Source organism: Mauremys reevesii, linkage group 2 (assembly GCF_016161935.1).
Source record: "Mauremys reevesii isolate NIE-2019 linkage group 2, ASM1616193v1, whole genome shotgun sequence".
Taxonomy (NCBI): Eukaryota; Metazoa; Chordata; order Testudines; family Geoemydidae; genus Mauremys; species Mauremys reevesii.
In genome coordinates, this window is record NC_052624.1 from 34,234,036 (window position 1) to 34,249,432 (window position 15,397).

General features: G+C 41.0%; 1 protein-coding gene across 1 annotated transcript in view; it reads right to left on the minus strand.

Moving 5' to 3' along the window:
- The window catches only part of GPR158 (G protein-coupled receptor 158), a 317,370-nt gene that overhangs the window by 33,970 nt on the left and 268,003 nt on the right, over positions 1-15,397 (minus strand). The window contains exon 7 of the mRNA XM_039521128.1: positions 3,635-3,873. Coding sequence (XP_039377062.1) covers positions 3,635-3,873 — 239 coding nt within the window. The remainder of the gene's footprint in view (positions 1-3,634; positions 3,874-15,397) is intronic.

Here is a 15,397-nt window from a genome sequence, read left to right on the forward strand (position 1 = left end):
TCTCTATGCAAAAGAATAAATGGACACAAATCAAGAACTGTAACGTTCAAAAACCAGTAGGAGAACACTTCAATCTCCCTGGACACTCAATAACAGACTTAAAAGTGGCCATTCTTCAACAAAAAAACTTCAAAAACAGATTCCAATGAGAAACTGCAGAACTGGAATTAATTTGCAAACTAGACATCATCAAATTAGGCCTGAATAAAGACTGGGAGTGGATGGGTCACTACAAAAAGTAATTTTCCCTCTGCTGATACTCATACCCCTTCTTGTCAAGTGTTGTAAATGGGCCACCTTGGTTGCATTGGCTTCATTAGCACTACAAAAGTGATTTCCCTTCCCTTGGTATTCACTCCTTCTTGTCAACTGTTGAGAATAGGCCACTTCCACCTTAATTGAATTGTCTTGTTAGCACTGACCCCCCACTTGGTAAGACAACTCCCATCTTTTCATGTGCTGTAATATATATACATGCCTATTGTATTTTTCACTCCATGCATCGGATGAAGTGGGTTTTAGCCCACAAAAGCTTAGGCCCAAATACATGTGTTAGTCTCTAAGGTGCCACAAGGACTCCTCATTGTTTTTGCTGATACAGACTAACACAGCTACCACTCTGAAACACTTTAGACAGTACTTTAAAAAGTAGTGATTTACCTGGTATATTATCAAATGTTCTACTGAGTGCCAGTTTCTACCCACCAGCACCATATGGTCTGCAGGCCATTGGCTAGAATGTTAACAAAGAAATTAGGTATCTAAGGGCTGTCTCTGACTGACCCAGAGATCTCACACAAGGAAAGAGGGGCAGAACAGAGGGAGTAGAGAGATGGGATGGGGTGGCCTTGGAACCATCTCATACTCACTGCAGGAATAGTCCCTGGTGAAGTGGGAGCCAGAAGCCTGGCCAGGTGCTGTCTCCCTTTAAACTGCCATGATGCCAGCCTTCTGTGTGCTACTATGGCACCAAACTAAAGCTTGCTAAAAGGAGCCGCTCTGATAACCCATAGCCAGCTTCTATCTATCTCTTCTTCACTACTCCCTGGGAGCCACTGAGAACACCTTCACCTTGCCCATCAGCAGAAGAGCTCTATTGTAAACCTGGGGGCGGGGGCATGAAGAGGATGAGCCAAGGGGATCAGGAGGTGAAACAACTGTCAGGACAATATTGGAGAATTTGATATAGTTTGGTGGAACCAGATCCTGTGGCTCACCAATACCACTGGAGAAATGACAGGATCAGGTATGAAAATATTAAAGGTAACTACATATTGGCAGGTAGTCCTCTTTATAGATACACTGGACTTCAACATGGGAAACCCAGAACAACCTATTACAACAAAGAAAAAACAAACATGCTGCCTTTCCCTTCAACCTGTGATAAAATCAGACAAGAGCCATTGCAGGTTGTCACTTCCTGCGTGCCTCAGTAATCTGTCCCAAACACTAGTAACACTCCTAATAAATAAATAAATGAAGTAGGCAGTTTTGACAAACATTTAACATGTCATCACTTTGATAATCAATTGTTAACCTGCACTCTCCTAAATCAGCCCAGTTCACACAACGGTGATCTATCCAGATCTGGTAGAACAGAAATAAAATGCTTGCATTAGGTGTCTCCATACTTTGTCAGTCTAAAGAGGATATAGTAGGTAGGACCTTCCTGGTTTCAAAGCTCTTATTTTCATGAGCACCAGATCACACTGTTGTTGTAGCCAAAGTTACACAGCTTTGAAAATGAAATAATATTCAAAATTGTGTTTCACCTTTCAGTGCATTTAAAAAGTGTTATTTCTAGGGCTGTCAAGTGATTACAAATTAATCATGATTAATCACATGATTAAAATAATTAATTACAATTAATTGCACTGTTAAACAATAATAGAATACAATTTATTTAAATATTTTTGGATGTTTTCAAATATATAAATTTCAATTATAACATAGAATACAAAGTGTACAGTGCTCACTTTATATTTATTTTTATTACAAATATTTGCACTGCAAAAAACAAAAGAAATAGTATTTTTCAATTAACCTAATACAAGTAATGCAGTGCAATCTCTTTATCATGAAAGTTGAACTTACAAATGTAGAATTATGTCCAAAAAACCCCCTGCATTCAAAAATAAAACAATGTACAACTTTAGAGCCTACAAGTCCACTCAGTCCTAATTCTTGTTCAGCCAGTCACTCAGACAAACAAGTTGGTTTACATTTGCAGGAGATAATGCTGCCCACTTCTTGTTCACAGTGTCACCTGAAAGTGAGAACAGGCATTCTCATGGCACTGTTGTAGTCGGCGTCACAAGATATTTACATGCCAGATGCACTTAAGATTCATGTGTCCCTTCATGCTTCAACCACCATTCCAGAAGACAGGCCTCCACGCTGATGCGGGTTCTGCTTGATAACAATCCAAAGCAGTGCAGACCGATGCATGTTCATTTTCATCATCTGAGTCAGATGCCACCAGCAGAAGCTTGATTTTCTTTTTTGGTGGTTCAGGTTCTGTAGTTTCTGCATCGGAGTATTGCTCTTTTAAGACTTCTGAAAGTCTGCTCCACACCTCATCCTTCTCAGATTTTGGAAGGCACATCAGATTCTTAAACCTTGGGTTGAGTGCTGTAGCTATCTTTAGAAATCACACATTGGTACCTTCTTTGCGTTTTGTCAAATCTGCACTGAAAATGTTCTTAAAATGAGCATGTGCTGTGTCATCATCTGAAACTGTTATAATATGAAATTTATGGCAGAAGACAGGTAAAATAGAGCCGGAGACATACAATTCTTCCCCAAGGAGTTCAGTCACAAATTTAATTAATGCATTATTTTTTTTTAATGAGTATCATCAGCATGCATGTTCTCTGGAATGGTGGCCAAAGCATGAAGGGGCATACGAATGTTTAGCATATCTGGCATGTAAATATCTTGGAATGCTGGCTACAAAACTCCTATGCGAACACCTGCTCTCATTTTCTGGTGACACTGTAAATAAGAAGTGGGCAGTATTATCTTCCGTAAATGTAAACAAACTTGTTTGTCCTAGCAATTGGCTGAATGAGAAGTAAGACTGAGTGGACTTGGAGGTATTTAAGTTCTGCATTGTTTTGTTTTTGAGTGAAGTTATGTAACAAAAGAAAATATACATTTGTAAGTTGCACTTTCACGATAAAAAGATTGCACTACAGTACTTGTATGAGGTGAATTGAAAAATACTGTTTCTTTTTATCATTTTTACAGTGCAAATATTTGTAATAAAAAATAATAATATAAAGTGAGCACTGTACACTTTGTATTCTGTGTTTTAATTGAAATCAATACATTTGAAAATGTAGAAAAACATCCAAAAATATTTAATAAATTTCAATTGGTATTCTATTGTTTAACAGTACGATTAAAACTGCGATTAATTGCAATTAAGCTTTTTAATCATGATTAATTTTTTTTTAGTTGAATGCGTGAGTTAACTGGAATTAATTGACATCCCTAGTTATTTCATTTTCCTATATGCTTTTCAGGTGAAGCTCCAAGGTCTGACAAAGGCTTTGAGAGGTTTTGTTTTGTTTTTTGTAAAGGAAACAAGCTTTATTTAAAAATTAAGAGACAAGCCAAAAAGTCAACATACCAATAGCCATCATGTAATCCCAGCGGTCTAGGAGGCACATATTGAAGATCAGGTGATCTGATGTTTGCCCCTGGCCAATGAGTGAAATATTTCTCTCCAAGTTTTGGCAGACTGCAGAAGTCCAGCCGATCAGGAACCAAAAGACTATCAGAAGAATTACTGCCAGCATCCTCATCACTCGGCCACCTGTCATGTATGGAATACGTTGAGCAGTTTGGGACAGGAATACCTTCAAAACTCTGAAAAACCAAAGAAGGACATTTGAAGCATCATTACTTTCACATTTATTATATTTAAATTGAACTGATTGCTTATTAGAGACTGCCAGGCAACAAGAATTAGTGAATTTGACCAGTAATTTTTAAAGCAAACTTTCTGTCCAAATCCCCTAATCAGCCTTGATTTTTTTTCTACAAATGAAGAGCAAAAATACACAAAGTCTTCTGTCTTGAGTCTCGTCATATGAACAACCCTTGATGTTCAGCAATACAATTTTACTTCAAGATTAGCATCTACTTTTACTTTTACAGGAGAGAGAGTAAATGTAACTGGCACTTCCTAACAAAGAATAGAATAGGGTCAATTAAGGCAGAAGTGCTAGAGCTTAAATCACAGTTTGACTATAAATACAAGTTTTAAACTGCATGTTAGGTGAACTTGGAGATCTCAATAAGTTCAACATTATTCAGCTGTTTTCTTCCCAACAGCTACACCATATAGAGGCATACTTCTCAATCTTTCCTTGTTTTATAGATGTGATATTCAGTTCTCCCTTTTGAGATAGTAAATATTTTATGTTTGATGCAGATTCCAAAACACTTCAGACAGGAAGAGAGGCAGGATCAGGACAGATAACAATTTTCACAGAGGTGAGTCACACACAAATTCCCTGTACCTTTAGCAACCAAAAACTAATCTTGCCGTCTCATTTTTAGAAGGAGCTTGCTACAATTCCTGGACCCTTAAAAATTTAGTCTGACCAAGGGATTTCCTGCCCTGTAGGGTTAATGCCACTGAACAACATGGAGTTCCTCGGGGAGGAAAAATAACCACCCTTTTCTTGCATAACTGGGGGAATGTGAAGGCTATAAATTAGACCACAATTCAAGAAAAAGTTTATAGCATGAAGGATATGAAGCTTTGAGAATTATGGAAGCATTACTTATAAACGATTTGAGAATTATACTACCAAATTTCCTTTTCTATCTCTTTTGGCTCTTCAAATTCAATTTTTAGATAATATTGAAAGCCAACATGTTAACCTGTTTTGGTTGTGATGAGCCAGGACATGTCAAATTTCTTCCAACACCAGCTCAATGACTGTTATCCATGAAATACTTTCCCAATGGAATTGGTGGAAGCTGTATTGTGTGATCACTTAAAACTAGATTGGACAGATCCCTGGAGACATGCTGTATACTGTTATTCTGGAAGGTATTAATGGCTACTATCAAGTTGGTCTTTGATCTATAGACAATCACAGACCTCATTAAAGCTGATAGGTGTGCTAACCATCCTTCCTTTAGGCTAAATGGAAAGAGCAATTAGCCCTTTTATGGAGTAAAACAGCTAAAGACAGTTGAAGCCACTGTTCAAGGCAACTGGCAAATGGTGAAGCCTGAGCAGAGATAAGCCATGTGTTCTAAGGGGTTTCACCTGGACTGGTTGCAAACACAGGGATAAGGGGACTCACTGGTTGAGTGTTGTGTGAGAGTATGTCTACACTACGAGCAAGGGATGTGATTCCCCTGCTTGTGCAAACATACTTGTGCTAGCTCTCATGGAGCTAGCATGAGTATAAATAGCAGTGTAGTCATGGTAGCCTGGGTAGCAGCCCATGAAACCCCCGGTTTCAGGCACATACATACTTGGCTAAGCTGTGTCTCTGCTGCAGTTACCTGCGCTACTACAGCCACCTGCTATTTATACTCACGCGTGCTCAATGAGTACACATAGCCTGAGAGGCTGAGAGCTGGCAGAAAGGCAGCACACAGCGAGAAAAGCAGGGATGAAAGTAGCTCTGAGAGGGAGTAGAGGGACAGAGCTCATTGGGGCACAGAACTGGCTGGAGAGGCAGGTCTGGAAACTGTGAGCAAGAAAATTCCCAGCTGTTTGATTCCTGCTGTGTTCAGGGAAACCGGACTTCATGTACATTCCCTGTAAACAAAATACCTGACTTGTATAATCAACTTCTCCTCCTAAAGGGAACAACCTGGCAAGCCCCCAAATATTAACTGCATGGATCCAAAGAGGCAACAGCATGAACAGTCCTGCAGTGGCAGCTGAATGTATAACATGACCTACCTGAGCAATTATTTTTAATTTCTAATTTCTATGACTGTATGGCCTTTCTGAGTCATCCTGTCAAACAGTTCCATTATACAAAAGCTATATTTGCACACATTAAAAGTTGAGAAAAAGGTTAAGAAGTGGGCAGAGTGTATTGCTGACCAGACTTCCCTATGGGAGGCAAAGTTTTCTGGCTAGTTTCACTAGAGAAACACAATATATTGGGCTAGATACTCAGCATGTTTAAATCAGTATAATTCCAATGAAGTCAATGGAACTATGTCAATTTACATCAGCTGAAGACCAGACATATGTTTTCCATTTACTGGACTTTTTTTAAAGTAAAGTTTTAAAAGGTCACATCTATCAGAGAAGTCCAAGAAATGTAGATTGAGGAGATTCAGGCTCAGGCTCTGCTATTTTCAGTACAGCTGAGCATGCCATCACTTTTTGCATGACATAGCACAGATGACACAAAAATGTTGCTCTAGAGAAGAGCATAACCTTGAATATATGGAGACACCCCTCTGCTCTGCCAGTGCACTAGATTAGCGCTCCTGGACAACAGCTCAATCTACTACTGAAAAAACTTTTAAAAATCATCTTCTCACAATTCTACTTGTGCAAGAGCCTCGCAAACGCCAAAAGAAATACAGGAGACACCAGAATTTTTAGAACATTCTTATAGGGTTTCTTACCATGATGTCAGCAGAACTGTTGGAAAAACATGGAGAACTTGCACACCAGTGACCCATCAACAATTTACATCTATCATCCACAATAACAATAAAAAAATAAAAAACTTAAATTATGCCCCTCATCTGGATATCCCACTTTGTCTTGTCTGTGTCTCTCCTTCAGACAGACTCTTTGGGCCAAGACGTCAGCAGTTAACAAATAAAAGTAGTCGCTGTAACCTGAAGTAAAGCGCACACTGGAGATGACTGCATGCTTCAAACAAACAGAGAACAGAAGGCAAAACCAGCTGGTACATGGAATAGATGCAGTGTCTAGAGACTATAATGAGTAATGGGTCAGCATTTTAATTTTGTCTGTAAATTGGTTACCACTACCCCTGAATTGCTATTTAGGATCCAATGCTGCCTTTGCTGAATGGGTGTGGGTAAGGGAATGAAAGGGAAGAGAGACTCTTGGGGCTGTGGCGCTCCAGTGGGCTAATTTGCTCAACATTGCCTTGAATATTCTACCTAGCTGTTGCACGGGCCCATTAGGAGTAGGGGAACAGGACTTCCTCCCATCTGTTCCCCCAGTCCAGATGTTAGGGACCAGATCATAGGCAGTCAGACCTACTGGGTCAGAGCTGGAGCCAAGCCAAGGGTCAGAGTGGAAGTTAGGAATTGAGCTGTGGGACGGTAGCCAGAAAATGGTCCCGACTCAGAGCTGGGACTGGTAGCTAATGGTCAGGAGCAGAGCATAGGGGCACAAACCAGAGAAAAGGCAAGGATCAGGCATGAGGAAGGAGCCGGGCAGGAATTGAGGACAAGGGCAGGAGCAAGGGATGAACCAGGAACAGGACAGGAGCAGAGCAGGAAGTGGGAACAGGAGTCGGATGCAGATTACAGGAAACAAGCAAGAGTGGGATCTGATGAAGCAGCAACAGAAAATCCATATGGTTGCTCAGACAGCCGACCTCAGTCATTTCCTGGCTCAAGTATTGGGTGCAAACCAATCAGGTGACCACACACCTTGGGCACTCCAACAGACTTCCTGTGGGCCTGACGTTGGTGAGCTGCTGCTTCGTCTCTCTCACTTGGAGGTGATAAGGGAGCATCAGAGACCCAAGACCCTCACTGACCCAAGTTTAGACCCGCTGAAACAGAAGACCTGCACACTCAGATCCTCAGAGCAGTATAGCAACTCCAGCCAAGGAAGGATTTGGGCCAAAATGAATTACTGATCAAACAGACTAAAGAATTGAATGATCGGGGAATTCAATTATGTGTTTCCTAACAAATCATATTAGCTTTTAAATAGAAATTGTTTCCATGATTCCTTACCCCGGATTTAAGGAGGACTTCTATTATAAGAGACCAGACCAGCCCAAACTTGTCAGACAAAATGTGACTCAGAGGAAAGAGAGAAATGCTATTAAGGAGGAGTAGGATTTCTTTTTTTCTTAATGCATGGTAACAACTACCTTTGCAAGCATATAAATCTAGGATCTAAACATGGTCCTAATCTATATGTTATTTCTGTACAAGTCCTCCCCCATATCTCCTGAGGGTTTCCTACTCCCTGTTTTCATCCTACATTGAGTGTAGCTATTGTACTGTATCTGTAAATAAATATTAATGTTTATACAACACACAGAAGACTATTGGACTGGATTTTGGAATACTCCACTGAAACCAGAGGAACATTATTAAGGTAATTTTGAGAATCTTTGACAAAAGTTCTATTAAGAGTGTAGGGAATAATTTATGTGCCATAATTTCTATGTATGTGGGTTAGCATGAGGAAAGTTTAAAGGAAGGAGGTGAGTTCACATGCAGGAATCAAGAGGAGGCTAGTGGTAGGAGATTGCAAAAAGGGGCTCAATACTTATCTCATTTAAATCAGTGGCAAATTTTCCCACTGACTTTAATGGGAGAAGGACTGAGCCCAGTATCATGCAACTTTAATAATATGGAAATATTAAAAATACTTTATTTGCTTTCATTGAAATTTATTAATTTAAACTAGATCTTGTCAATCCATCCACGTGTAGATTTGGAACGAACAAACTGATTATTATTTTCTTAAATTAAATCAGTGTCACCTAGATTACAGTATTTTCCCATGCTGTATACATGTTTTGTATTCATCTTTCATCTCTGTGCCTAAAATTCCAAGCCAATGTTAAATGTAAAATGGGCCCGCTGAAGAAAGCTGATTTTCTTGTGGAATTCTGATCAAAATGTTTCAGTGTGTGGAGCTAACTCTAAAGAGCACAGCTAGAGAGTTTTCTGACAGATCAGTTGCTGTTTGTTTGTCCCTTGAGTCTCCCCATTTCCCAGCCCACTCTTGTGCTGCATGCTTTTGTTCTGGTGGCTGCTGTCCTCCATTCCAGAGGAGACTGCACTGCGCAGATGTTGTTTTTGAAGTGCTATAGTTTGCTTATTACCATATTGCCAAGATATCCCACCCTCATCACAAATGGACAAATGGCTTGCCCTCCTCTGGTTTTGTCCATTTTGGATCTGGGTCTGTGTTGTACTGACTATCTTGGGATTGAGGGGTAATAAGAATCAACACAGGACCTGCCGTGACACATAACCAGGTTTCAATAATGCGAGCATATTGGATCTCATTAGTATGAAATCCTTGTCCACTATCCATTAATTATATCTCCTCACGGAAATAAACCACCCCAAGGATTAGTTTCTGTACTAACACCCCAGGCTATCCCACTGAGATCTATAGGACTGCACAGAATATAAATCAGCACAGAATTTGACCCCTTAACTGTAAAGTTATCTGGTCACTCAGAACTATCACAGCATATACAACTATTATTTACGCTGTTAAATAAGGAACCCAGTCAAACCATTCCCAAATGATTAGTAGCAGCAAGACTACAGTCTGTCAACTTTTCACCTTTGGGGTTAAGCTGCATAGTTACTTCTGCTTCTTCAACATCTAGAGCTGTCAATAATAATGTCCTGTCTAAAATTCCTAGAATTTTGAAAAACACCTGCTGCCAAGAGATCCTCTATAGCGTCTTTGACTCATGTCCTTGAGCCACTGATGTTACTTTTGTTAACATAATCACTTCAATTATTTCTCTGTGGCAGACATGTTTAAAATGATTATACATATTTCACCTGCTAAAAATGAATTCTGTGTTTCGGCTCCTCAAACATCCTTTTTCATAAGCAATCCAATCCAGTCCAACCCTTTTCCTCCATTCAAACTGAAGGTGATTTGTTGTAGAAACGTTAAGTTCACAAATCCCTAAGGCTCTTTCTTCTAGTGCTTTGGTCTAACAACTAAAAATCCTTCAGGCCACACAAGCACTGGCTAAGCTAATTATTTGCTTCTAAAAATCATCAGGTGATCATTATCTTTTTGTAAATCTAAAGCCATTCACTTCTTTACCCTTACCAAAGACTTTCAGAATTGGCAGTACAAAAGATCTCAAGGTCACTATTTATCAGGAAGCTTATACTGTGAAAATAGATCTGAGTAATGCCTGCCTGTTAATCTCCTCTCACCATAGTTCGGCACATTTTCAAATCCTTCATTTCAAAACTAGGTTCACGTGAAGTTTATGGATTTGAACTCACTACTCCAACTAAACTGCAGGACTGCAACCTGTGTTGAACTGAACCCACCAATTTTAATTTGGCTTAATTTGGTGAATGAAAGCAGAAGGATTGAAATGGTTCTATTTCCTTTTAGTTTTGCTCTCCACAGACATTCTCTTTTGCTGAAAATATATATAGACACTTATAATAAGAATCTTCAGAGTCAGAGATATTTCTCCACTGGTCAATCTTAGGGTACTATTAACCAGATGTGGTCAAAACGTCAGTGCTGTGGCATATGTTTTTATTTGTAGCATATATGTTCACATACTGCTGGTGGCAGGGATCGTATGGCTAATTCACAGCACCAGGACTAGGGAGATATAGTTTCTTTTCCCAGCTCTGCCACTGACTTCTAGTGTGACCACTGCCAAGTCACTTAACCTCTCTGTGCCTCAGGTTTCTCCATTTGTTAAATGGGGATAACAACAACTTCTAAAGACTTGCTTCTTCCACAGTGCCTCAAGAAAGGAGTTAATAACAATATATAGTATAGATGCTAAACACAGTTATTCCCTCCTCTGGGTTTTCCAGTGAATTCTGTCTTAAGTATTTGCTTAATTGCTTTGCTGGATCAACGCATCAGATCTTTAGAACAGGGACTATTTTTATTTATATATGTTGTACAGTGCTACCACAGTGTTGGTCATTTAATAACACAGAATTTCCAGCCCCAACTGATCAAAAATCATGAGTCAGACCCCCAAAACTCATAAGATTGGCTTACAAATCCTGAGGTGTTAAAATAATAAATATGGGTTCCTTTTATTTGCCTTCTAAGTTTTGAGCCATTATGATTCACTTGGCTCACATTTTCTTCACAATCATGATGGCTAGAAATTTACTTTTTTAAAAATGAAAGCAGAGCTTCTTGTGGAGTTAGGACTTCAAGAAAAATACCACATATCATGAGATTTGTGATAACATTTCAAGAGCTGGCAACATTGATAACAACAGCACTTGCCTACCTCACAGGATGTTGTGAGGCTTAGTTCACCAAGAATTGTAAAGCACTTTGAGATCCTTTGATGGAAAGCACTATAGAATAATTGTACAAGGTATTATTTTGAGTCAGAAACCAAAGACTAGTTCACTAACCATAAATATATTTATCAGTTGCATATTCACAAATTATCTTACCAGTATTTTGCTTTATTTTTAGAAATAAATTTTATTTGACAAACATTAAATAATATTTTAGCAACAGAGGAAAAAACAACAAGAGAGAGTCAAGAAAAGTATGTACTGGGATACTTAACTGTTTTTACTCTTTGTCTTGTTTTAGATATGGCTGATATGACATGTTAATTGTTAATTTACCTATGGTGTAATTGTGTTTGAAACAGACAGATATCATACCTTTAAAATAAACTGCTATTTTAATTCACTGACTTTCCTATGCTCAAATTAAAGAGCAAGTTTCTGCACTAAATCAACCACTAAATCATTTCAATTCTAACTGGTCCCTTCTGATTTATTATTGCTTTGAATGGTAGTATTGAATAACACTAATAGTGCAATTATCATGACTTAATGCAATTCTGTTACTGAATCTCCTAATGGAATAAATTAGTTGAGTTAATGCAACCTGCTGCAAAATTCAGGCTTGTAACCATAATAGGATCTATGAACTCAGTGATTTCTATGAAAACTCAAACGCTTACTGTTATGTGAAAAATAGAGTACAATTCATTTACTCCTAGAGCCACGTTCTGTTTTCCTTGCACATACCTACATGATTATAAGATTTTACTGAGAGGTCTAACCCTGTCAGACAAGATTAAATAAACATATTTAACAATATAAGCTAGTTCTTTGAAACAAGCAGTGGTTAATACCAATAGATCCTAGACTAAATCTACTTTGCTTAAATCCGGCATTAACACTTCCATTTTTAAAACACACTGCTTTGAAGCAGCCCCATTTGAGAAAGAAATGGGCTGTAGATACTGTATCAGATTATTTAGAAGGCACACATACATGATCATTAACTAATATCATTTCACTATTACAGAACTTCCTCTCCATAAATTCCAAGTTATTTATTTATTGTTCTCTCTATGCATTCCCCAAGAACACTGCAGAAAATGAAGCAGCCATTATGTACTCAGTAATAACTCATACAGTGCAGATAAGAATGTTGGACAGGATGGAGTAAAAAATGGAAGGATCAGAGGAATTCAGTTCCCCTAGTTAAAATACTAAAATAAAGAAAAGAGTAAGAATCACTTCAGAAATACTGTATATAAACAAACATCTGAAAAGCTGTTGCAGAGGGATGGATTGTTCTGCTCTGATTAGCCTCAGCTTGGCTTGTGAAGTGTTGGCGGCAAGGTACACAGCTGTGTGCTATACCCCTGTGTTTGTCTGTAACGTACTTCTTCATAAATTATGCACACTATCAACTAATGGTATTGTTATTTAAACAGATCAATTAAATTCAAACTCTGGAGGAGATGAATTACATTAATTACACTTTTTTCTGCAGTTTCAAATAACATGCGACCTTTAATTAAAGAAATGATTTGAAAATTTAGATCATAACCATTGTCTTGTTTCAGTAATGGCTGGAGATAATGAATCCTTTCTTAAGACTCAATGTTTTACTGTCAGATAAATGCTCTTTCAGCTGTATTTACTATATGTATGTGTGTAACAATGGGAAGATCCACTCACTAATTAGGTTAATCATGAATTAATATGCCTTATGAATATCACAGAGGATCTCTCCTTAAAACCAATTTTTTAATTTTTTTAAATTGTCTGTCTGAATTTAAATTTGGTGAAAATGATTCAGGAGAAAAATTGCATCTCTTAGCAAGTATAAGCTTCGGGCTTCTTTCTCATGACCTAGTGACTCACTGCTCTAAGCTATGTATACACACTGCCAAGAATCTCATACAACCTGACAGGATTATCTACTGACGGTAACTCAGCATTAAAGGTGCCTATTCTGAAATAACTATTCAAGGATATGGAGGGGAGGTGCAAAGAAACTAATGAACAGTGGTTCTAGCAGTAAGCACGCTGCCTCAGGCTTCTTCTCGGGATCTTAAATCCTTTAGAATATCTGTTATTTAACTGATTCTATGAGATCCTCTGTGCTTTGATCAGATGTGTAGTGAAGGCACAAATCAGTTCAGTAACACAGTGGGAAAATTCTGCTCTCAGATGTACACCAGGTACATTATTTCTCTTTAGTAATAATATTTAGTATTGTAAAACATTACACACACTTAATGCAGTGGGTAACATGCCAGCCTCATTCCACATACAAAGCTATATACATACACCAAAACCAGCATATGGCTTTGCAGCAAGAAGGCGTGGCCTCCCTCAGAGAGTGACAGGGAGGGATCACAACACGTCCCCTGGGGGAGCCAAACCAGGAGAACCACATCCGCCCTGCCGGAAGCACAGGATAGGAACAGGAAGTGCAAAAGGCGGGCCCTGCAGCTCAGTTGGGCTGGAGTCACTAGAGGAGATGGACGCATCCCGCCTGCTGCTGGAGCGTGCAGAGGAGGCCTTCTGAGGACTGGCCGGAGCTCCCAGGACCACTGGCTGACCACGATGCTGAAGAGTTGCCAGGGCTTCCACCCGAGGACTGGCCAGATCTCCTCGGGCTGCTGGCTGACCGAGACACTGAGGAGATGCTGGGGCTGCCACCTGCAGACTGGCCAGAGCTCCCTGAGATGACAGACACAGGTACACCCAAGGGGGAGAGTAGGAAGCAGCCCAGGGAAACCGGCAACAGTGTGGTTGGGAACTGGCCTGATGCAAGGTCAGCATGTTGTGGGTGGATCCCCACTGACCCCATGGCCAACCACTCCGCCGCTGTTAGGGCCCTGGGCTGGGACACGTACATGTTGGAACAGAGGGGAGCCAGAATGTGACTTGGGACTTAGCCTAGGAATACTATTGTTACATTATAGCAGTGCTGGAAAACCTACCAGAATATTGTGACATACTTCTGTTGAGAGCCAACTCGGTGGGTTTCAATCACCTTTAGCTGACACTGATATACTAACTGAAAGCAGACAATCAGCAGAGGGTCCTCAAAGGTAACACATTTTGGCCATGGTTTTGTGCTCAGGAGAGTTTTAACACACATTAAGGGCCTCATTGAGCAATGTTTTTATTATATGTTAACCGCTCTTTTTTGGGTTGCTTTAGAGGGAGCACTTAAGTAGGACCCTATGAAATCCGCATTAACGAGAATACGGACAGAATCACAGAATCCTGCTCCCCCCGGCACTAGGACCACAGCAGCAGGCAGGGCTGCAAGGATAAGCTACCTGCAGCAGCCGCATGTAAGACAATCAAGCTGCTTTGGATCAGGAGCCTCCTGATCTGCTGTCCTGCACAAAGCCAGGGAGGGGCTGATGTTGGGGTGCCCCCCTCCCCACACTGGTGTAGCCAGTCTCCACTGACCTGGGGAGGGATGACAAGGGGGTGCCTGTCTGTGAACCAGCCTCTGGCTCAGGAGTGGGTGCTGCCGGCTGCTCTCTGAACAAGTGTTCAGACTGGTGAGTACCCTGCTTACAGAGATAGTGTGTGGACATACTCACTCAGGCGCGCACACTCCCCCAATGCGCACACATACACTCCCCCAATGCCCACACACACACTCCCCCCAACACACAGTTTCTCTCTCTCTCACACACACACACACTCCCAGGGCCGGTGCAAGGATGTTTCGTGCCTCAGGCGAAACTTCCACCTTGCGCCTCCCCACCCCGTGCCCCGCCCTGAGTGCCCCCGGCAGCTTCCCCCTTCCGCCCTGAGGCGCCCCCTTGTGGCAGCTCCCCACCCCACCCTCTGGCCTGAGGCACCCCCCCGGCCCCAGCTCACCCCTGCTTCGCCCATGAGCATGAGCACCCCGAGCACACCGTGGCTGCTTCACTTCTCCCACCTCCCAGGCTTGCGGCGCCAATCAGCTTAGGCAGGGGTGAGCTGGGGCGGGGAGTTCCCCTGCGTGCCGCCCCCCGCCCCCACGAGCTGCATGCGGCCCTCCCCGTGCTCCCCTGCCCCAGCTCCCTCCGCCTAAATGCCAGCGGTGACCAGAGCGGCCGAAGATCCTGCTGCATGGCGCCTCCCAAATGCCAGTGCCCTAGGCGACCGCCTAGGTTGCCTAAATGGTTGCACCGGCCCGGCACACTTCCCCCAT